The sequence below is a fragment of the Aquarana catesbeiana genome, linkage group LG05 (assembly GCF_042186555.1).
Source record: "Aquarana catesbeiana isolate 2022-GZ linkage group LG05, ASM4218655v1, whole genome shotgun sequence".
NCBI lineage: Eukaryota > Metazoa > Chordata > Amphibia > Anura > Ranidae > Aquarana > Aquarana catesbeiana.
The window spans coordinates 616,829,757-616,854,471 of record NC_133328.1 but is presented as its reverse complement, the minus strand read 5'-3'; the positions used below and the strand labels follow the sequence as shown (position 1 = coordinate 616,854,471).

General features: G+C 43.6%; 1 protein-coding gene across 2 annotated transcripts in view; it reads left to right on the top strand.

Moving 5' to 3' along the window:
• OC90 (otoconin 90) overlaps positions 1-24,715 on the top strand; it is a 151,457-nt gene that overhangs the window by 41,504 nt on the left and 85,238 nt on the right. For both annotated transcript variants that reach the window (XM_073632265.1, XM_073632264.1), the window contains exons 6-8: positions 524-636; positions 2,027-2,155; positions 5,221-5,265. In XM_073632265.1, coding sequence (XP_073488366.1) covers positions 524-636; positions 2,027-2,155; positions 5,221-5,265 — 287 coding nt within the window. The remainder of the gene's footprint in view (positions 1-523; positions 637-2,026; positions 2,156-5,220; positions 5,266-24,715) is intronic.

The window sequence follows — 24,715 nt, the reverse complement described above, 5'->3', positions numbered from 1 at the left end:
TAACTCCCTCGTCACCTCCTCCCATGCTCGCCAAACCATTCTTTTTGCTTCTCCTAAGACCTCCTGCTTTCTAGTTCCCTCATCACCTCCTTCCATGCTTGCCAAACCATTCTCTTTGCTCCTCCCAAGACCTCCTGCTCTCTAACTCCCTCGTCACCTCCTCCCATGCTCGCCAAACCATTCTTTTTGCTTCTCCTAAGACCTCCTGCTCTCTAGCTCCCTCATCACCTCCTTCCATGCTCACCAAACCGTTCTCTTTGCTCCTCCCAAGACCTCCAGCTCTCTAGTTTCCTCGTCACCTCCTCCAATGCTCACCTCCAGAGCCTCTCCCATCATGTAGAACTTTATACCCCAATCTGCCCGACTATCTCCTACTCTATCTGCCTTCTCTTAAACTCTTCTCTTCAGAAAGACCTATCCTGCCTCTAACTAATACAACTATATTTATATATAACAGGTCCACCTTAATATTATCATTGACCTAACAATACTCTCATTCACTGTTATATTTTTTTTTTACCAGCTGTTGCTTCCAGCACCGTAAATGTTATGAAGAAGCACTTGAGATGGAATGTGTTTGGGACCCAACTAAAGTTTCATCTGACATCAGCTGCCTCTCAAAGAACCTCACCTGTGGTAAGGGAGATGAGATAACACTTATTACATGTCAGACATCTCTTGAGAACCCCCTCCCACAGATCCTGATTTCATTGTGCTGCTCTGCCTCTCAGTTGCTTCGTCAAAGCCTTCATCACAAAGCTTATAGATGGTTGAGGGGTTCAGATCTTACAAAATTGACCATAGCAACAGTAAAATAAGCAGGATTAAAACTGAATGCCCCATTATTGGTGTCAGTGGGAGGACTAGTGCCCCATCATTGGTGTCAAAGGGAGGACTAGTGCCCCATTATTGGTGTCAGTGGGGGAAATAGTGCCCCATCATTGGTGTCAGTGGAAGGAATAGTGCTCTATCATTGGTGTCAGCGGGAGGAGTAGTGCCCCAATATTGATGTCAGTGGGAGGAATAGTGCCCCATCATTGGTATCAGTGAGAGGACTAGTACCCCATTTTTGGTGTCAGTGGGAGGAATAGTGCCCCATGATTGGTGTCAGTGAGAGGAATAGTACCCCATCATTGGTCTAAGTGGCAGGAACTATGAACCATTGTTAATGTCAGTGAGAGGAATAGTGCTCCAAGGGCCGAATAAAAGCAAGCAAAGGGCCACATCTGGCCCCTGGGCCACAGTTTGGAGACCCCTGCCCTAGGGTGACAACTCTGTTCCTCCATACATACAGCACAGTGAGGAATGGTTGCCACCCTAGGACAGGAAGTGAAAGGAATAGTGCCCTATCATTGGTGTCAGTGGGAGGAGTAGTGCCCTATTATCAATGTCGGTGGGAGGAATAGTGCCCCATCATTGGTATCAGTGAGAGGACTAGTACCCCATTTTTGGTGTCAGTAGGAGGAATAGTGCCCCATCATTGGTGTAAGTGGCAGGAACTACGAACCATTGTTATTGTGAGTGGGAGGAATAGTGCCCCAAGGGCCGGATAAAAGCAAGCAAAGGGTCCAATCTGGCCCCTCGGCTGCAGTTTGGAGAGCCCTGTCCCAGGGTGACAACTCCGTTCCTCCATGCATACAGCACAGCGAGGAAGGGCTGTCACCCTAGGACAGGAGGTGTGTTTTTGGCAGGATTACCAGGTAAAAATAAAGGGAGAAAACTAAAGAAAACAAATGCAGCCATCACATCTAAGGACTGGTAAGCTGAAAGTTATTCCATTTCTGTTCTTGGGTTTAGATATGCTTTAAATTTCAACTTTAAAATCCATACTTAGTAAACAGTCCCTGCTATACTGCTTTGATCATGACCTTTGTGCCCGGGAGGTGCCCGATCAGTGTAGAGGGCAGAGATATTGTATATGCTCATTGTACACATAATTGTGCTCTTTAATTCCGGCTATAAAGCAGGACAGATGGCAGAAAGCGGATCTATAAAAGGGGGTCTTGTCTCCTCTCTACCCCCCCAGAGCCTGGCCCCGAATGTGAGAAAGTGCTGTGCCGCTGCGACAAAGCCGCCATTGAGTGTTTTGTGAACACGCACATTAACTCTTCGGTGAAGGGGATGGATATCACGTTCTGCCCGGATCCCGTTACAGGTAATAAGTGATACAATGCTAATCTCTGAGAGCAGGCGACATTCCTCAACTGCAGGTGGCCCCTCCAGCCAGAGGCACTACGCTGCCCTCTTTTGGTGAAATAAGTTACTGTCACCAACGAATGCCAAAAATGTGTTATGACTTCTTTAAGTGTTCAGTTTTGTTGAGAAAAATAAAATTTCCTCTTTAGGTGAACTGTACATACATTGCAAGGATAGATGACTTTTTTTTGTAGTTTTATACTTTTCTCTCTTTTCTCAAGAAATATCTTTTTGTTTTACCTTCATTTCTAAAAGTAAATCTCAGACTGACGTTCTTATGTATTTTTTATTTTTTTTTTATATTTGCACATGATGAATTTTCCAGGTTTGTGACAGCTTTGCTTCCAAGGCATAGTCCAGCTTTTGTAAAAGTGTAATATATGCATCAACAGTAACCCCTTGCTATATGCAGCTCCCAGTCTCTGGGTATGGTGAGGAGCTGGCAAGATAGGCCCCCTGATCATGTGACCAGTGTGACAGTCAATCGCAGTGATCACATGATCAGAAAATTCATTCCCCCCACAGCCAGTGAAAATACTCAGTTGAGGGGAACAGAGAAACTCCTCTCTGCCCCTCAGGTGAGCAGAATGGTGGGCTCCTGCCAAGGGTGCAAGCCACGTCTCGCCCGCCGTACAAGATACAAGGAAAAAGGAGTGGCTGCACACCAAGGTAGCAAAAGAAGTCCTTTAATCTTGTTCAATAAAAGCATAAGTTACACACCACAGGACAGTAGCCAGGGCCGGTGCTACCATTAGGCAAACTAGGCAGCCGCCTAGGGCGCACTACTGCCTAGGGCGCCCGGCCACTGGTGTTCCTACTCTCTGCAGCAACTAAGTCTCAGCATCAGCAGCAAACCGCCGCTCCGTTCACACATAGTGTCAGAGGCGCAGCGGCGGCGGAGGACTGTTTCTGTGTCCCAACTCCCGAATGAATGGAAGCAAGCAAACATTCATTGATGGGCGCTGGTGAGGCTGCCATTGATGGGCGCTGGTGAGGCTGCCATTGATGGGTGCTGGTGAGGTTGCATTTGATGGGCGCTGGTGAGGCTGCATTTGATGGGCACTGGTGAGGCTGCATTTGATGGGCGCTGGTGAGGCTGCATTTGATGGGCGCTTCATTAAAAAGGTGGGTATACATGGGCAGGGCAAAGGGGGTGGAGTCAGGGGTGGAGCCAAGGGGGATGGCAAAATAAGGTTTTTGCCTAGGGTGTCAAAAATCCTTGCACCAGCCCTGACAGTAGCAATGCATCGATGTGCATCAAGGTAGACGCGTTTCACACAGTTGCATGTGCTTATTCATTACCCTGAAATTTAACACTGGCCTTCCTTAAATATGACCTCCCACTGTGCGAAGCACAGATGTGAGTGAGGTCAGCGAAAACTATTTCTGTGTCCCAGCCATGTTCTTATAAATCATTTTGAAGATGATATAATCACATCACTAACCAATACATAGCTGGGACTAATGATTTGACCAGACCAACATTAGACAGGCAAACATTGAGTGGACAAAAATTACAGTATATGGGTAGTATATAGTACTCTGCAGTATATAGCACTCTGAAAAACGGGACCTCTGCTCAAAACTCCGCTCAATCCAGAGCGCAGTGGTCCAGGTCTCCACCGTTCTGACATGGCCCGTGTACAGTGCTCCAACCAGCAGTGCTCACGCAATCACTGTCTCTGATTAGCGCTGTTAATTGGAAAGATCTACACTATATTGGCAAAAGTATTGGGACACCTGTCTTTACACGCACATGAACGTTAATGGCATTCCAGTCTTAGTCCATAGGGCTCAATATTGAGTTGGCCCACCCTTTGCAGCTATAACAGCTTCAACTCTTCTGGGAAGGCTGTCTACAAGGTTTAGGAGTGTGTCTATGGGAATGTTCGACCATTCTTCCAGAAATGCATTTGTGAGGTCAGGCACTAATGTTGGAAGAGAAGGCCTGGCTCTCAGTCTCCGCTCTAATTCATCCCAAAGGTGTTCTATCGGGTTGAGGTCAGGACTTTGTGCAGGTCAGTCAAGTTCCTCCACCCCAAACTCGCTCATCCATGTCTCTTAAGGCGTCAGCATACCAAGACATTTTGGACAATTTCACGCTGCCAACTTGGTGGTAACAGTTTGGGGATGGCCCCTTCCTGTTCCAACATGACTGCGCACCAGTGCACAAAGCAAGGTCCATAAAGACGTGGATGAGCGGGGTTGGGATGGAGGAACTTGACTGGCCTGCACCTCAACCCAATAGAAGACCTTTGGGATGAATTAGAGCGGAGACTGCGAGCCAGGCCTTCTTGTCCAAAATCAGTGCCTGACCTCAATATTGAACTCTACGGACTAAGACTGAGATGCCATTAAAGTTCATGCGTGTGTAAAGGCATGCGTCCCAATACTATTGACAATACAGTGTATGTTCACATTATCCAAGCAACTCCCCTCTGTTTTTGAAATAGTGGCATAGTCCAGTTTGTTTTGTTTAAAAGAAACCAACCATTAGTGTTATGCCTGGAGCTCAGCTCTAAGACCTGGTTGTGACGTGGCTTTGTTTATCAACAGAGCCATGTGATCACCATCACTGCTGACTTTGTCTATAAACAAAGGGTTGGAGATATTGTTTTGGTTAACATTAATGTTACGTTGGCCATATGCATATGGATTTACGTTAGAAAATGTTCGTTTGAAGAACATTAATTTGATTTTCTAATTGTTAGTGGGGTCAAAACGATGTTCGTTTTCTACCGCAGTTATAGGAAAATATGAAGGGGCAGAAAGGAAAACGTTTCTCAGTCGAAAGCATTTTCTGACAGTGTATGTGGTTTTTGTACAGAAATTACATTCATTTTTAAAATCAAATGTTAAAATCAAAACCCAATTTTTAAACGACATTCGTCCATTCATCGAAAGTATGAATGTCCATCTGCTGGCTGGATAGAATACATTCTTTTGGTTTACCTGTCTAAAAATTATTATTATTTTCTTTTTTCAATCCAGTTAACAGTCATACAAATATGTTCCTCTTTTCAGCTTCTCCAGAAACCACAATCAGGAAGAGTGAAATGGATGCAAAATGTAAGTTCTGAATGTTTAAACATTCCCTCAATAATATGTTCTTACTTCCAAATAACTTCCAGAATATACGGTATATAATTTTTTAAAATGTTAAACTTTAACTCCAGCCAAGCCTTTTTATTTTTAGATTTGGGCAATTTGAGACAGAGTTAAAATTTTTGCAAGTTTTTGTTTTTTTTTCTGTCTGTGACCTTGAGGCTCCGTTCACACCAGGGGCAGCACGACTTGCAGGTCGCCTCACCGAGGCGACCTGCACACGACTGCCACGGCGACTTGCAAAACGACTTCTGTATAGAAGTCTATGCAAGTCGCCCCAAGTCGCCCCCAAAGTAGTACAGGAACCTTTTTCTAAGTCGGAGCGACTTGCGTCGCTCCGATTAGAACGGTTCCATTGTACTGAACGGGCGCTACTTGTCAGATGACCTAGGTTGCCTGACAAGTTGTCCTAGTGTGAACCGAGCCTCATTGAGAAGATTTTCCTTCACTTCCTGTCTCTGTGACACCTGTCCAAGAGCTAAGGGGTGAGGTCTTTTTATTTTCTTTGTCTTTTTTATATTTAATCATGGTCTATAATGCTTAATAGGGATGGGCCGAATGGCGAAAGTTCAGACTCAAATAACGAACCCCATTAAAGTCAATGGGACTCGAACGTCAAAAATCAAAAGTGCCCAATTTGAAGGCTTATATACAAGTAATTAAGTGTTCTTGCATAGCAAGACCACTTACTGTTATCTCACATATATATTATTCTTATTATTATAGCCAAATTTACCACCCTAACTCCTCCCACAGTTTTTACACTACATAGACAAGTAATATACCGAAACGTGCGGATTGTTCCCGAATGGTGTGCTATTACTTTGTGGAACGTTTCGCCGAATGGTTCACAAAATATCGTCGTTTTTGCGGCGAAATTGGTCCCATAGGAATGAATGGGGAAACTAGAGTGGGAGATGACAAAAGCTGGAAAATCAGAACATGATTTCTAAACTGCTGCCACTCCCTCATTTTCAAGCCCATCTACACAAATCTTATATCAAAACGTTCAGCTATCCCTGCTGCCACTAAACATGTCCACAGCTAAGCCATAGTCCTGATAGTTTTCACAATATGACCATTTGTTTGCAACTCACGCCGTCCATTGACATTCATTGAAACTACACTCTAGCCCCTTCAAATTTGAAGGGCAATTTCTAAACTGCGACTGTGCCTTCATTTTTAATATTTCAGAGACATACTATACATCAAAATCTAGGTCTGGGTCTTGTGATTCTCACAATATAAAGATCTTCGCTGTAGGATGTATAGTTTTTAAAATACGGCCATTTGTTTAGAGGTCATTTCAGGAAATTTTAGCCATTAATCAGAGTGTACGGTTAGTGTTTGTTTTGTTGCCATGGTTACCAAAGCTTCTGTTATACACAGGGGGGAGGTGGCTGGAGCATCTCAGCTCTGATTACAGAGCCCGGGGGAGGGGACAGACACACCATGTACTGATTTATAATAGAGGAATATGATGGGGCAGTTTTGATGGGGTAATTCTGATGGGGCAGTTTTGATGAAGCAGTATTTGGGAAGCATAAACAGGGCATGAGCGTTGCTAGGAAACAGTGGTTGTAAACACAAGATGCTGAGACACCCCAAATGCGTGTGACTTCATCTGCTAGACTTGATAATGCTTGTAGACTCCTCCCACAGTTTTCACACTACAGAGACAAATAATATACCGAAACGAGCGGATTGTTCCCGATTGGTGTGTTATTACTTTGTGGAATGTTTTGCCGAATGGTCCACGAAATGACGTTTTTGCGGCGAAATTGGTCCCATAGGAATGAATGGCGAAATGTTCAAAACTAGAGTGGGAAGTGACAAAAGCTGACAACCCCATGATCAGCCAAAACATTATGACCACCCCATGATCAGCCAAAACATTATGACCACCCCATGTAAAAAAAAAAATATTTTTGAAAAAAAAAAAATTTTTTTGAAAAAAGTAAAAAAATAATTTTTGAAAAAAAAAAATATATTTTTGAAAAAAAAAAATATATTTTTGAAAAAAAAAAATATTTTTGAAAAAAAAAAAATCTTTTTGAAAAAAAAAAAATATTTTTGAAAAAAAAAAATATTTTTGAAAAAAAAAAAATATTTTTGAAAAAAAAATTACTTTAAAAAAAATAATAATTTCGAAAAAAAAATTATTTTTGAAATAAAAAAATTCATTTTTGAAAAAAAAAATTACCTTTGAAAAAAAAAATTACTTTTGAAAAAAAAAATCATTTTTGAAGAAAAAAAAATCATTTTTGATTAAAAAAAATTCATTTTTGAAAAAAAAAATTACTTTTGAAAAAAATGTTCAGCTCTTTCAGCGAATGATGGAACTTTTTTACTACTATTTATACTTTTTAAAATATTAAGCTTTTTAACACTTTTCACAGTTACTCAAGCCACTCCACCCCACCCAGTTACTCCGCCCACTCCAGTTGTAGAGGCAAGAACACTTTCACAATTTCCCCAGAAATTGTACCTTTTCTAGTTGGGTATACAATGGTTATAGGGGTCTAAGTCCTGCCCTAGGGGACATGTATCAATAAAAAAAAAAAGTTTGTTAAAAATGTAATTTTTAACCACTTCCCGCCCGGCCTATAGCAGATTGATGGCCGGGAAGTGGTTCAGTTATCCTGACTGGGCATCATACGACGTCCAGCAGGATAACATGCCAACACGCGCCCACGGGGGGGGGGGGGGCATGCAACATGGCGATCGCGAGTGCGGCATGTCAGTCTGACACGCCGCATCTCTGATCGTGGTAGGAAGCCTCTGACAGAGACTTCTTACCACATGGTCAGCTGTGACCAATCACAGCTGATCATTGCATGAACCAGGAAGTGCCGCTAAACAACATTCCTCGGTTCGCGCTGACAGGAACAGCCGATCAGCGTCTCTCCCTGTCAGGAGGGGGGGGGGGGGGTCTGTGCCAGTAATCAGCACATTGATTATTAGCACAGCCCCATCAGATGTGCCACCACAGCTGCTAAAAAATGCCCATAAGCTGCCAGTCATTGCCCCATAAAAAAATGGATGACAGTGCCCATCACAGTGCCAATATCAGTTTCAAATTAGTGCCCACCACAGTGCCAGTCAGTGCCTATCACAGTGCCAATCGGTGCCCAGCAGTAAAACCTGTCAGTACCTCATCATCAGTGCTGCTCATCAGTGCCACTTGTCAGTGCCAATTAGTACCGCTTATCAGTGCCCATCACAGCCGCCAGTCAGTGCCCATCACAGCCGCCAGTCAGTGCCCATCAGTGTCGCCTATCAGTGCCCATCAGTGCTGTATATTAGTGCCGCCTATCAGTGCCCATTGATTCTACATCAGTGCCTCCTCATTAGTGCCCATCAGTGAAGGAGAAAACAAAATTTTATAACCGAAACTAAGTGGCAGATCTGTACCATGTCTAGAATCTGCTGCAGCAATAATTGCTTTTATAAAGCCAAAAAAAAATGACATTTTCCCTGCAAGCTGCCTTTATTTTGCTTAGCAACAGCTGGGGAGCCAGTGTGTATGATGAGGCCACAATGTAGTGCACTGGGAACAAGATTAGAGATTTTTTGGATACATTCTGGTGTCACTTTGACTTTGGATAGAAGTAACGTGTGCATACAAATTGGTCTTTGGGTGTGGGTGGCGCCATCCCACCAAAACCCTATAGAGGTAATCTCGATGAAAGCAAGAATTGGCCTTGCTGTAAAAAATCTCAATGATATGCACCTGTCAAACAGGTGCATAAAAATTACTCTTTGGGTGTCAGGGGGACCTTTGCACCCTAACCCTATAGAGGTGCTCTTGATGAAGGCAAAAAAATTGCAATGATATGCACCTGTCAAACAGGTGCTAAAAAACTGGTCTTTGGGTGTTAATTGTGTCCATGAAACCTATACCAAAAACATTCTTCCAGATGAAATGATTGAACACCCTCAAAGCTAGGCAGTCATAAAGTCCTGCAGAGATTCCACATCCAAAAAAGACTTAATCAGTGACATTGGCATCAGGGGCTTCATAGCTGGTAATCCAGGAAAGCTCTCCATCTCTGTTTTGGCCCTGAGGTAATCGTCCACCATGTGATGCAGACGCTGCCGATGGCATGTAGAAGCTGACAGCCCTGGGCGGTGAGGACTAAAAAAATTCCGAAATGCCTCACTTAGGTGGTGCCTCACCTTCAGTTTCCACCTCTGCTCTATCTGGCACCCAAGTCGCATCAGTGACCTCATCATCATCTCCATCTCCTCCATCTTCATCATCATCATTACCACTGGAGACAACTTGGCAATATGGTGCGGCAGGGGGAACATGAATGCCAATTTGTCTACCAGTGTTCTCTCCTCTCTCTAGGCTCATGTTCCTGTCATCCTCAACCTCAGAACCAATATCTGAATACAGTAATGGCTGGGCATCATCAAGGAGCAAGTGGTTGACGCTGTAGTCAAATAACTCAGCTGACTCCTCCATGGCAGATGTTGGGGCTACGGCAGGAATAGGATGAGGAGGATGAGGAAGGTTTAGTAAGCCAGTCCACCACCTCCTCTGCATGCTGTGGCTGGATAGCATGGGCAAACTCACTAAACAGAGGAAATGATTCCCTGCCTGAGGACTGACCACCATGTCCACCTTTACCTGTGGACACATTTGTTACTGGCCCCCTTACAGTGCCAAGGGAACGTCTGCCTCTCCTTGTTGTCCTCCCAGACATTATTGGGAGGGAGGGGGCGGTGCTTATATACAAATGTAAAGAAGAAGTGGAAATCTGTACGTAGATGTATTTTAATCAATGTAAAGTGGAGTTTGGTGCACTTTAATTTGAATACTCACACTACACAGACACTCCACGGATACACTATAATATACTGCAATATAATGAGCCAAACGTACAGTGACGCACAGAACTATATGGCATTAAACTTTCAGTAACGCACACAGAAGTAAATGGCGTTAAACTTGCATTAACGCACACAGAAGTAAATGGCGTTAAGCTTGCAGTAACGCACAAAACTATATGGTGCTAAACTGGCAGTAAACGCACACAAAACTGTATGGCTTTAAACTGGCAGTAACGCACACAGAACTCTATGGCGTTAAACTGACAGTAACGCACACAGAAGTAAATGGCATTAAACAGGCAGTAACGCAATCAAATAGATGGTGTTCAACCGTCACTACACTGAAGCTATCTGAACTGTCCCTATTCTAGCTATACACTAATGTCAAGATTACTGACACGGTCTCACTACACTACAGTGGAACTATCTGAGCTGTCCCTATTCTAGCTGCAAACTATGCAAAGCTGAATGATGGTCCTCCTCAATAAACTCACGTAATCCCTAGACTGACAGTAAACTAATATTCTACACTGACAATTGAAGCAAAATAGCACAGTATGGGAACACTAACTAATAGCACTAACAGAGCCCTGTTCTATCTTTCTCCACGCCAAAATCACACTGAAAATGGCTGCCATTGAAAGAATACTTTTATACTGTGGGGCGGGAATGAGCCATGATTGGATAAAGTCATGATGACAGTGTCCAGTCATGACTCTGACAGTGCTCTGTGCCCTGATTGGCTTAAGCTTCCACTGCTTCAGCCAATCAGGGCTTGCAATGCACTGTTCAGCACCGCAATGCATTGTGGTCGGTTCGGGGGGCCAAACTTATGCTTGGGCTGAACCGTTCGCCCATCCCTTAATGTACACTTTTAATTCAATTTTAATATTTTTCATGGCAATCTGTGTTAATATCCATGGGTATATTACTAAATATATTTAGGGCACCTATGAGTTTTACAATATATTTCCATGTTGCTAATTGTGTTTCTTCTTTTAATTGTTGTACATTTCTAAAAAAAAACCTTCTTCATTTTATACAAAATGAAATAAAGTTTTTGGCTAATAACATAATAATAATTGAGATAATGACAACATAAAGAGATGTACAGCACTAGGCATTGCCCAATATGCCTTTTGGGCCTGCTTTGCTGAGATGGAGGCATTCAAGAAAAGCACATGATAATAATGACAAGCCAAGATGACAAGATGGCAAGCGGTGGGAGATTTGCTGATCTTCCTAGGGTAGTATGAACCTGTAAGCACTTAGCTCTGAGTACTTCTGGGTTCAGAGCTGTCAAACCCCAGCTACAGTCAAACTCCACCCCACTCCTCTAAGCACTGCCTGGTTCAGGGACTCAATCTCCAACCCACTTCCCCACACACTCTCCAGCATGTGTCCTATACCTCCATGGTGGGTGTCAGGATCAGAAGTGGTGAGAGATTTACTGATCTTTCTTGGGTAGTATGAACCTGTAAGCACTTAACCCTGAGTACTTCCAGGTTCAGAGCTGCCAAACCCCAGCCAAGGTTAAACTCTAACCCCTTCCTCTAAGCACTTCCTGGTTCAGAGCTTTCAAACTCCAAACCCCTTTCCCACACACCCTTACGAGCATGTGTCCTATATCTCCATGGTGGGTGTCAGGATCAGAAGTGGTGGGAGATTTACTGATCTTTCTTGGGTAGTATGAACCTGTAAGCACTTAACCCTAAGTACTTCTAGGTTCAGAGCTGTCAAACCCCAGCCACGGTCAAATGCCAACTCCCTCCTCTGATTACTTCCTGGTTCAGAGCCATCAAACCCTGGCCACTGTCAAACTCAAACCCCCTAACCAACAACGTCATCAGTACGTGTCCTAGACCTCCATGGTGGGTGTCAGGATGATGAGCGGTGGGAGATTTGCTGATCTTTCTTGGGCAGTATGAACTTGTAAGCCCTTAGCTCTAAGCACTTCCAGGTTCAGAGCTGTCAAACTTCAATATCTCCTCCCCTGAGCACTTCCATGTTCAGAGCTGTCAAACCCTGGTCGCTCTGGTCGGCTAAGAAGCTGATTGAGGCATACAAAAACGAGCCCAGGTAAGAATACCTGGAGAGAAAGCGGCTACTAAGGCAGTAAGGGGCAGTGATGAAGGCTGATAAAAAGTACAAAACAATCTATTAAATTCAAGGTTGAGGGATCAAAACATACTCAATATACAAAAATATTGATAGCATCTTCACCGGTTAATAGAATCCCACACTAGTAAAGAGAAGTGTGAGAAACAGACAATGGACACACAGACACACAAATTAGTTCCAGTGGAATGCATGTATAGACAATCTGTGTGTATATGGCCCCTAGGGATAGGAAAGATACAATTGGAAAAGTCGTGCTAGGATCAATGAGAGAGGTGGCTGTTACTAGGATTTGTGAAATAAGGTCAAAACCTATATGCTAGTGTTTGGAGCATCTGTATCCACATAAATCAATACTGTGATCACTAGGGTCAGTGAAAGTGGGTGGAGGTCACTCCTGTCGACTATTAAGTCTCGAGTGTGAAACTCCTAGCATAAGATGAACAGTCCCCACATTTAAGATGAAAATGCTGCTGCTAGGTGTCCACTGGCTGCTGTTTTGAAAAGCAGGAGTCCCTTAGCCAAGAGATGAATGCCTGCGTGTATGATGTTGCTCAGGTTCCCGAGTTCACTGGCATATTGAGTGCAGTCAGGTCTAAGCCAATCAGGCAGAAGAAAGACAATTCATCAGATATAGAAACAAACTGAAAAGCGCAAAATGAAAAGCGTTAAAATTAAAAGCAGGAACTGAAAAGCGCGAATCAACACTCACCAAACTTCTACTAATACGAAATTAGCAGAAGGAGCCCAAAGGGTGGCGCTAGAGAGCTGAAAAAATGCGTAGTATGTCACTACGTTCGTGTTTGTTGACCAACAATTCTGTGCCGTTTGTATGCGAGACAAGTTTCAGGCCAAAGTCTGAGGTTATGTCTGCAGAAAATCCGATCGTGTGGACGATGCTTTAGACTGGGATGCCATTAAAATTCATGCGCTGGTAAAAGCAGGTGTCCCAATACTTTTGATAATATAGTGTAGGTCTGATAAACAATAGCGTACATATAGTGTGACATAAAAAAAAAAATATACAACTGCCACCATGTTTTTCTACAGGCTGAGATACCATATGTGCAGCGCTAAACATAAATAAAATAAATTTAAAAAATGAATATAAAACTAATAACTCATGCATATATCCTATAATGTGAAAAAAACATAAAATATAATATATAATTACAGTGCACGTGCTTCGTGTGATGCACACAAATCCTCAATAATATAAAAAGTCCATTATATAAACAGAGCAACAAATAAAATCTCAATGCAATGTCCACAAACTATATATATAGGAAAGTGCGCGTGCTCCGTGTGTATGGCAAAAAAAAAGAAAAATAATATCCTTAGTATTGCAACAGTCCAAACATAATAAACCGTGATGGTGATGTCTTCATGCCGGTGTGCACCCAACCCCCCCCCCCCCCCACCACCAGGTGTACCCTCACCTTAAGGGCTTTTTAAAAGAGCCCGTGATAAATAATATAATCAGCTTGGGAAGATCTTCCTATGGTTCCTCTTTCGTGTAGTGGTTAGTTATGGCTTAAATGCTGCTACAAAGATCACAAGCCAATTTTCTCCTGGCTGCCAGCAATCTCCTCATATATCACACATGTGAAAGACAATGGAAACTTGCAATGGTGTGATAACGTTTTAAAACAGGTTTATTAAACTTAAAATCCCACATAGATGTACACTCACATTTAGTACAATAAAAACAAGCCTTGATATACTTATGGACAGCAAAAGGGGGGTGATAGTGTCACCTGGAGACCGAATCTGCAGCTGTGGTTCCCAGCGCTCTCCCCGTCCTTAACCTGTAGTACAAACAACACCTCACTTCCTTCCTCGTCAGCCGATCAAGCTCTTCCCAAACCTTTGGGATGAATTAGAGTGGAGACTGCGAGCCAGGCCTTCTCGTCCAACATCAGTGCCTGACCTCACAAATACGCTTCTGGAAGAATGGTCAAACATTCCCATAGACACACTATTAAACGTTGAGGACAACCTTCCCAGAAGAGTTGAAGCTTTTATAGCTGCAAAGGGTGGGCCAACTCAATATTGAACCCTACAGACTAAAGCCTCGTGCACATGACCGGACTTTCCGACGGGAAATGTTTGATGCGAGCCTGTTGGCGGTAAATCCGATTGTGTGTACGCTCCATCGGACAATTGTTATTGGACTTTCCGCCAACAAATGTTGGCTAGCATGTTCTCAAATGTCTGTTGTCGGATTTTCCGAGCGTGTGTACACAAGTCCATCAGACAAAAGTCCAAAGTACAAACACGCATGCTCAGAAGCAAGGATGAGCCAGAAGCGGTCGGTCTTGTAAACTAGCGTTCGTAATGGAGAATTAACATTTGTGACGCGGCAAATTATGAAATCTGGAAATGCAACGCACAATTCTCTTCTTCTTTAAGGCCCCTTTCACACTGGATCGGTTTTCAGGCGGTATTGCGCTAAAAATACCGCCTGAAAACCGCCCCTAAACAGCCTCCGCTGTTTGTTCAGTGTGAAAGCCCGAGGGCTTTCACACTGAAGCGGTGCGCAGGCAGGGCGGTGAAAAAAGTCCTGCAAACCGCTTTTTTGGAGCGGTGAAGGAGCGGTGTATTCACCGCTCCTTCACCGCTCCTGCCCATTGAAATCAATGGGACAGCGCGGCTATACCGCGGTAATACCGCGGCTATAGCTGCGATGTACGAGCGGATTTAACCCTTTTTCAGCCGCCAGCGGGGGTTAAAACTGAACCGCTAGCGGCCGAATACCGCTGCAAGAATGACGGTACAGCAGCGCTAAAAATAGCGATGTTGTACCGCCGACGCCCCCACCGCCCCAGTGTGAAAGGGGCCTAATGGGATAACAATGAAGCTGCTTTGCTGGTGATACTGATGGAGTTATTGCAAACTAATTTTCAAAGGCTTTTTTTTCTAGTGATATCAAGAATAATATTTTATTATGCTTTTTTTTTTTTTTTTTTTTTTTTAATTTGGGCAAGTTACCACAACACCATTATCCCGTAGTTTTGAAGATCAAAGATACAACTATGTTGGTGTCCCTTGTTAATTTTACATTGTATTTTTTAAAATGTATCTGCCTACCCCCAAACTGTCATTTGTAGTAAAACACATAGCCAAGTATTATTCTACACATTTTTTTATTGTGCATTAAAAAAAGAAAACAAATAAAATTAGACATGATATCTGCCAATAGAACTTAACCAAAAAGTGCATTCTATGCATCCAAAAATATAGAAAATATACCAAATCAAATCATTATTATTCAACCAAAAAAATAATGTCAAAGCAATACCTCCAAGGCCAATAATAAATAACACGTTATCTCCTCCGATTCCGAAACATGTCTGGTTGACGAACGGCCATTCAGAAACAAAATGAAAAGCGTGAATCAACACTCACCAAACTTCTACTAACACGAAATTAGCAGAAGGAGCCCAAGTGGTGGTGCTAAAGAGCTGAAAAGCAACGTAGTACGTCACGACGTTCGTATTTGTTGGCCAACAATTGTGTAGCCGTGTGTATGCAAGACAAGTTTGGGCCAACACCCTTCAGACAAAAGTCCACGGTTTTGTTGGCCAACAATCCGATCGTTTGTATGAGGCTTAAGAATGGGATGCCATTAAAGTTCATGTGCTTGTAAAGGCAGCTGTCCCAATACTTTTGAAAATATAGTGTAGGTCTGATATACAATAGCGTACATATAGTGTGACATAAAAAAAATTACAACTGCTACCATGTTTTTCTCCAGGGTCTCTGCTTTCATCATATTTTGGGGGTTTTATTGTCATAAACTCTCAGTTTTTTGAAGCACTTTCCCCAGCTGATTTAATATCTTCCCTTCCAGCCATGGCGCCCCTTTAACTTTTACGCCCAGGGACAAAGGTCTGCCTGATCATGTGACCATTGTGATTGGCTGTCACAGTGGTCACATGATGGCCACGCCAGCTCCTGATCATTACTAGAGACTTACTAGACTTACTAGGAGCTGTCTTTGAGTGCTTGGTCACTGTGCTGGAAGCGTGCAATGAGCATTCTCAGCACAGTGATCTCTGCCGCCCAAAGCCCATCATCTTTGTTGTCACACAAGGGTGACAAGCATTAATTACAGTGGGGACGGAAAGTATTCATACCCCCTTAAATTAAGTCCAAAAAAGTTCTATCTTGGTCTCATCAAACCAGAGAATCTTATTTCTCACCATCTTGGAGTCCTTCAGGTGTTTTTTAGCAAACTCCATGCGGGCTTTCATGTGTCTTGCACTGAGGAGAGGCTTCCGTCGGGCCACTCTGCCATAAAGCCCCGACTGGTGAAGGGCTGCAGTGATGGTTGACTTTCTAAAACTTTCTCCCATTTCTGACTGCATCTCTGGAGCTCAGCCACAGTGATCTTTGGGTTCTTCTTTACCTCTCTCACCAAGGCTCTTCTCCCCCGATAGCTCAGTTTGGCCGGACGGCCAGCTCTAGGAAGGGTTCTGGTTGTCCCAAACGTCTTCCATTTAAGGATTATGGAGGCCACTGTGTTCTTAGGAACCTTAAGTGCAGCAGAATTTTTTTGTAACCTTGGCCAGATCTGTGCCTTGCCGCAATTATGTCTCTGAGCTCTTTAGGCAGTTCCTTTGACCTCATGATTCTCATTTGCTCTGACATGCACTGTGAGCTGTAAGGTCTTATATAGACAGGTGTGTGGCTTTCCTAATCAAGTCCAATCAATATAATCAAACACAGCTGGACTCAAATGAAGGTGTAGAACCATCTCAAGGATGATCAGAAGAAATGGACAGCACCTGAGTTAAATATATGAGTGTCACAGCAAAGGGTCTGAATACTTAGGACCATGTGATATTTCAGTTTTTCTTTTTTAATAAATCTGCAAAAATGTCAACAATTCTGTGTTTTTCTGTCAATATGGGGTGCTGTGTGTACATTAACCACTTGCCGACCGCCGCACGACTATATACGTCGGCAGAATGGCACGGGCAGGCAAAAGGACGTGTATGTACGTCCTTGCCTGCCCGCGGGTGGGGGGTCCGATCGGACCCCCCCCCGGTGCCTGCGGCGGTCGGCAAATCTTCTCCGGCGATCGGAGGTGAGGGGGAGGCCATCCATTCGTGGCCCCCCCCTCGCGATCGCTCTCAGCCAATGGCATCATTTCCCTGCCTCTGTATTGTACACAGAGGCAGAGGAAATGATGTCATCTCTCCTCGGCTCGGTATTTTCCGTTCCGGGCCGAGGAGAGAAGACTGCAATGTAAGTGCACAACACACACACACACAGTAGAACATGCCAGGCACACAAAACACCCCGATCCCCCCCCCGATCGCCCCCCGATCCCCCCCCAATCACCCCCCCCCTGTCACAAACTGACACCAAGCAGGTTTTTTTTTTTTTTTTTTTTTTTTTTTCTGATTACTGCATGGTGTCAGTTTGTGACAGTTACAGTGTTAGGGCAGTGAGTGTTAGGCCCCCTGTAGGTCTAGGGTACCCCCCTAACCCCCCCTAATAAAGTTTTAACCCCTTGATCACCCCCTGTCACCAGTGTCGCTAAGCGATCATTTTTCTGATCGCTGTATTAGTGTCGCTGGTGACGCTAGTTAGGGACGTAAATATTTAGGTTCACCGTCAGCGTTTTATAGCGACAGGGACCCCCATATACTACCTAATAAATGTTTTAACCCCTTGATTGCCCCCTAGTTAACCCTTTCACCACTGATCACCGTATAAGTGTTACGGGTGACGCTGGTTAGTTTGTTTATTTTTTATAGTGTCAGGGCACCCGCCGTTTATTACCGAATAAAGATTTAGCCCCCTGATCACCCGACGGTGATATGCGTCGCCCCAGGCAGCGTCAGATTAGCGCCAGTACCGCTAACACCCACGCACGCAGCATACGCCTCCCTTAGTGGTATAGTATCTGTACAGATCAATATCTGATCCGATCAGATCTATACTAGCGTCCCCAGCAGTTTAGGGTTCCCAAAAACACAGTGTTAGCGGGATCAGCCCAGATACCTGCTAGCACCTGCATTTTGCCCCTCCGCCCAGCTCGGCCCAGCCCACCCAAGTGCAGTATCGATCGATCACTGTCACTTACAAAACACTAAACGCATAACTGCAGCGTTCGCAGAGTCAGGCCTGATCCCTGCGATCGCTAACAGTTTTTTTGGTAGCATTTTGGTGAAATGGCAAGCACCAGCCCCAGGCAGCGTCAGGTTAGTGCCAGTACCGCTAACACCCACGCACGCACCGTACACCTCCCTTAGTGTATAGTATCTGAACGGATCAATATCTGATCCGATCAGATCTATACTAGCGTCCCCAGCAGTTTAGGGTTCCCAAAAACGCAGTGTTAGCGGGATCAACCCAGATACCTGCTAGCACCTGTGTTTTGCCCCTCCGCCCGGCCCAGCCCAGCCCACCCAAGTGCAGTATCGATCGATCACTGTCACTTACAAAACACTAAACGCATAACTGCAGCGTTCGCAGAGTCAGGCCTGATCCCTGCGATCGCTAACAGTTTTTTTTGGTAGCGTTTTGGTGAACTGGCAAGCACCAGCCCCAGGCAGCGTCAGGTTAGTGCCAGTAGCGCTAACACCCACGCACGCACCGTACACCTCCCTTAGTGGTATAGTATCTGAACTGATCAATATCTGATCCGATCAGATCTATACTGGCGTCCCCAGCAGTTTAGGGTTCCCAAAAACGCAGTGTTAGCGGGATCAACCCAGATACCTGCTAGCACCTGCGTTTTGCCCCTCCGCCCGGCCCAGCCCAGCCCACCCAAGTGCAGTATCGATCGATCACTGTCACTTACAAAACACTAAATGCATAACTGCAGCGTTCGCAGAGTCAGGCCTGATCCCTGCGATCGTTAACAGTTTTTTTGGTAGCGTTTTGGTGAACTGGCAAGCGCCAGCGGCCTAGTACACCCCGGTCGTAGTCAAACCAGCACTGCAGTAACACTTGGTGACGTGGCGAGTCCCATAAGTGCAGTTCAAGCTGGTGAGGTGGCAAGCACAAGTAGTGTCCCGCTGCCACCAAGAAGACAAACACAGGCCCGTCGTGCCCATAGTGCCCTTCCTGCTGCATTCGCCAATCCTAATTGGGAACCCACCGCTTCTGCAGCGCCCGTACTTCCCCCATTCACATCCCCAACCAAATGCAGTCGGCTGCATGAGAGGCATTTTTATGTCCTCCCGAGTACCCCTACCCAACGAACCCCCCCAAAAAAGATGTTGTGTCTGCAGCAAGTGCGGATATAGGCGTGACACCCGCTATTATTGTCCCTCCTGTCCTGACAATCCTGGTCTTTGCATTGGTGAATGTTTTGAACGCTACCATTCACTAGTTGAGTATTAGCGTAGGGTACAGCATTGCACAGACTAGGACACACTTTCACAGGGTCTCCCAAGATGCCATCGCATTTTGAGAGACCCGAACCTGGAACCGGTTACAGTTATAAAAGTTAGTTACAAAAAAAGTGTAAAAAAAAAAAAAAAAAAAAAAAAACACAAACAAAAATATAAAATAAAAAATAATAGTTGTAGTTTTATTGTTCTCTCTCTATTCTCTCTCTCTCTCTCTATTCTCTCTATTGTTCTGCTCTTTTTTACTGTATTCTATTCTGCAATGTTTTATTGTTATTATGTTTTATCATGTTTGCTTTTCAGGTCTGCAATTTTTTATACTTTACCGTTTACTGTGCTTTATTGTTAACCATTTTTTTGTCTTCAGGTACGCCATTCACGACTTTGAGTGGTTATACCAGAATGATGCCTGCAGGTTTAGGTATCATCTTGGTATCATTCTTTTCAGCCAGCGGTCGGCTTTCATGTAAAAGCAATCCTAGCGGCTAATTAGCCTCTAGACTGCTTTTACAAGCAGTGGGAGAGAATGCCCCCCCCCCCCACCGTCTTCCGTGTTTTTCTCTGGCTCTCCTGTCTCAACAGGGAACCTGAGAATGCAGCTGGTGATTCAACCAGCTGACCATAGAGCTGATCAGAGACCAGAGTGGCTCCAAACATCTCTATGGCCTAAGAAACCGGAAGCTACGAGCATTTTATGACTTAGATTTCGCCGGATGTAAATAGCGCCATTGGGAAATTGGGAAAGCATTTTATCATACCGATCTTGGTGTGGTCAGATGCTTTGAGGGCAGAGGAGAAATCTAGGGTCTAATAGACCCCAATTTTTTCAAAAAAGAGTACCTGTCACTACCTATTGCTATCATAGGGGATATTTACATTCCCTGAGATAACAATAAAAATGATTAAAAAAAAAAAAAAAAAAATGAAAGGAACAGTTTTAAAATAAGATAAAAAAGCAAAAAAATAATAAAGAAAAAAAAAAAAAAAAAAAAAAGCACCCCTGTCCCCCCTGCTCTCGCGCTAAGGCGAACGCAAGCGTCGGTCTGGCGTCAAATGTAAACAGCAATTGCACCATGCATGTGAGGTATCACCGCGACGGTCAGATCGAGGGCAGTAATTTTAGCAGTAGACCTCCTCTGTAAATCTAAAGTGGTAACCTGTAAAGGCTTTTAAAGGCTTTTAAAAATGTATTTATTTTGTTGTCACTGCACGTTTGTGCGCAATTGTAAAGCATGTCATGTTTGGTATCCATGTACTCGGCCTAAGATCATCTTTTTTATTTCATCAAATATTTGGGCAATATAGTGTGTTTTAGTGCATTAAAATGTAAAAAAGTGTGTTTTTTCCCCAAAAAATGCGTTTGAAAAATCGCTGCGCAAATACTGTGTGAAAAAAAAAAATGAAACACCCACCATTTTAATCTGTAGGGCATTTGCTTTAAAAAAATATATAATGTGTGGGGGTTCAAAGTAATTTTCTTGCAAAAAAAAAATAATTTTTTCATGTAATCAAAAAGTGTCAGAAAGGGCTTTGTCTTCAAGTGGTTAGAAGAGTGGGTGATGTGTGACATAAGCTTCTAAATGTTGTGCATAAAATGCCAGGACAGTTCAAACCCCCCCAAATGACCCCATTTTGGAAAGTAGACACCCCAAGCTATTTGCTGAGAGGCATGTCGAGTCCATGGAATATTTTATATTGTGACACAAGTTGCGGGAAAGAGACAAATTATTTTTTTTTTTTTTTTTTTTTTGCACAAAGTTGTCACTAAATTATATATTGCTCAAACATGCCATGGGAATATATGAAATTACACCCCAAAATACATTCTGTTGCTTCTCCTGAGTACGGGGATACCACATGTGTGAGACTTTTTGGGAGCCTAGCCACGTATGGGACCCCGAAAACCAAGCACCGCCTTCAGGCTTTCTAAGGGCGTAAATTTTTGATTTCACTCTTCACTGCCTATCACAGTCTCGGAGGCCATGGAATGCCCAGGTGGCACAAACCCCCCCCAAATGACCCCATTTTGGAAAGTAGACACCCCAAGCTATTTGCTGAGAGGTATAGTGAGTATTTTGCAGACCTCACTTTTTGTCACAAAGTTTTGAAAATTAAAAAAAGAAAAAAAAAATTTTTTTTTTTGTCTTTCTTCATTTTCAAAAACAAATGAGAGCTGCAAAATACTCACCATGCCTCTCAGCAAATAGCTTGGGGTGTCTACTTTCCAAAATGGGGTCATTTGGGGGGGTTTGTGCCACCTGGGCATTCCATGGCCTCCGAAACTGTGATAGGCAGTGAAGAGTGAAATCAAAAATGTACACCCTTAGAAATCCTGAAGGCGGTGATTGGTTTTCGGGGTCCCGTACGCGGCTAGGCTCCTAAAAAGTCCCACACATGTGGTATCCCCGTACTCAAGAGAAGCAGCAGAATGTATTTTGGGGTGCAATTCCACATATGCCCATGACCTGTGTGAGCAATATATCATTTAGTGACAACTTTGTGCAAAAAAAAAACAAATAAAAAAATAAATTGTCACTTTCCCGCAACTTGTGTCAAAATATAAAATATTCCATGGACTCAACATGCCTCTCAGCAAATAGCTTGGGGTGTCTACTTTCCAAAATGGGGTCATTTGGGGGAGGTTTGTGCCATCTGGGCATTTTATGGCCTTCAAAACTGTGATAGGTAGTGAGGAGTAAAATCAAAAATGTACGCCCTTAGAAATCCTGAAGGCAGTGATTGGTTTTCGGGGCCCCGTATGCGGCTAGGCTCCCAAAAAGTCCCACACATGTGGTATCCCCATACTCAGGAGAAGCAGCTAAATGTATTTTGGGGTGCAATTCCACATATGCCCATGGCCTGTGTGAGCAATATATCATTTAGTGACAACTTTTTGTAATTTTTTTTTTTTTTTTTTTTTTTTTTCATTATTCAATCACTTGGGACAAAAAAAATGAATATTCAATGGGCTCAACATGCCTCTCAGCAATTTCCTTGGGGTGTCTACTTTCCAAAATGGGGTCATTTGTGGGGGTTTTGTACTGCCCTGTCATTTTAGCACCTCAAGAAATGACATAGGCAGTCATAAATTAAAGACTGTGTAAATTCCAGAAAATGTACCCTAGTTTGTAGGTGCTATAACTTTTGCGCAAACCAATAAATATACACTTATTGACATTTTTTTTACCAAAGACATGTGGCCAAATACATTTTGGCCTAAATGTATGACTAAAATTGAGTTTATTGGATTTTTTTTAGAACAAAAAGTAGAAAATATCATTTTTTTTCAAAATTTTCGGTCTTTTTCCGTGTATAGCGCAAAAAATAAAAACGGCAGAGGTGATCAAATACCATCAAAAGAAAGCTCTATTTGTGGGAAGAAAAGGACGCAAATTTCGTTTGGTTACAGCATTGCATGACCGCGCAATTAGCAGTTAAAGCGACGCAGTGCCAAATTGTAAAAAGTGCTCTGGTCAGGAAGGGGGTAAATCCTTCCGGGGCTGAAGTGGTTAATGAGGAACAAAAATGAACTTAAATGATTTTAACAAATGGCTGCAATATAACAAAGAGTGAAAAATTTAAGGGGGTCTGAATACTTTCCGTCCCCACTGTATGTCCTGAGTATGCAGCTCTCTTTTAATTCTTGCCTATGTTCCAGTTTAAGCTGATGCCATGACCGCTGCCACTGCTTTTCTGTTTCAGGGGGGGCTCCTTTCTCTTGCAATATCCTATGGAGCCATTCTTTCATGGATAAACTAGAGTTATGTCTCCCTACACTGCGTGCATCAACAGAAACACACAGCCCTGTAGGAATGGCTAGGCACTACCCTACTCCCCTCCCCCTTCTCAAAAAAACAGACAGACTGGTGACTGCACTGTGCACTGTTAAGTCTTTCCTGTAAAGACCAGAACTTCAGGAAAGTAACACTGAGATAGCTGCATCAAGTGCAGGGGTAAAAATTTTAACAAATAACTTACCAGGGAATGTTTATTTTCTTGTGCTCAATGTATTAAAGTGATATTAAAGGCAGATTTAAAAAAAAAAGATATAAAAAATATGTCATACTTTCCTGCTCTGTGCAGTAGTTTTGCACAGAGTAGTTCAGATTCTCCTGCTCTCTGGTCCCCCCCCCACCCCACCCCCGCCGTCACTTCTGGCCCCTCCCTCCTGCTAAGTGCCCCAGAGCAAACAATTTGCTACTGGGGCACCCGAGCAGGCTCGCTGCAGAGACATTGACAAACGGAGCCACGGCTCAGCCCCGCCCCCTCTCCCTTTTCATTGGCGCGCTGGCTGTGATTGGCTGTCTCAGCCAGTGAGGAGGGAGGGTCCCCAGAGAGCTGAGGCTCTTGTGTACATTGCTGGATCAAGATGGGGCTCAGGTAAGTTTTAGGGGGGGGCTGCTGCACATGGAAGGTTCTTTAACCTCATGCATAGAATGGTGGGGGGGTGGCCCGCGGCCTCCCCCCCAAGAAAATCAAGCACCAGCCACAGTGTGAATATGATGTTCTGAACGTTTTTGGGAGTCATTCTCTACTTTGATACAAAAGTTCAGAAGAAATCTTTAGAATAGTTTAGCGAGTTCCGAAGTTGCTAATTTGTTCCCTGTAAGTTGTGTGACTGATAAGCTTGTACTGGTTTCCCCCAGAATAGCTTGTGGGCTTCCAGCAACTACAAACCAGCTGTCTCCATGTTCTGAATATTCAGCGAGGCTCTTCATTATACCTCCAAGGCTGTGATTTATGCATGCATAGGTGTGCTGGGGAATAAGTGCAGGAGAGGATATTTATAAATGACTTCTCATATCTACAATGATAATTGTATTCACAAAACAGCAGATGTATGTGTAGAGACGCAGGGCTTTGAAATATTCCTTCCTCCGATATGTGGGAGGGCAGATGCCTCTTGTTTTCTGGCTTTCTGCTTCTCAAAATGAAATGTGGGCTCATTTTTCAAATTTCACATATTTTAAAAGGGAATTGATAAAAGCTAGTAGTCAGTCTATTTATTTATATTTTTCGTAACATTGTTATTTAATTTTTTTTTAAAGATGTCTCTTTATTGGAGTTTTAGATTTTTTATATATTTT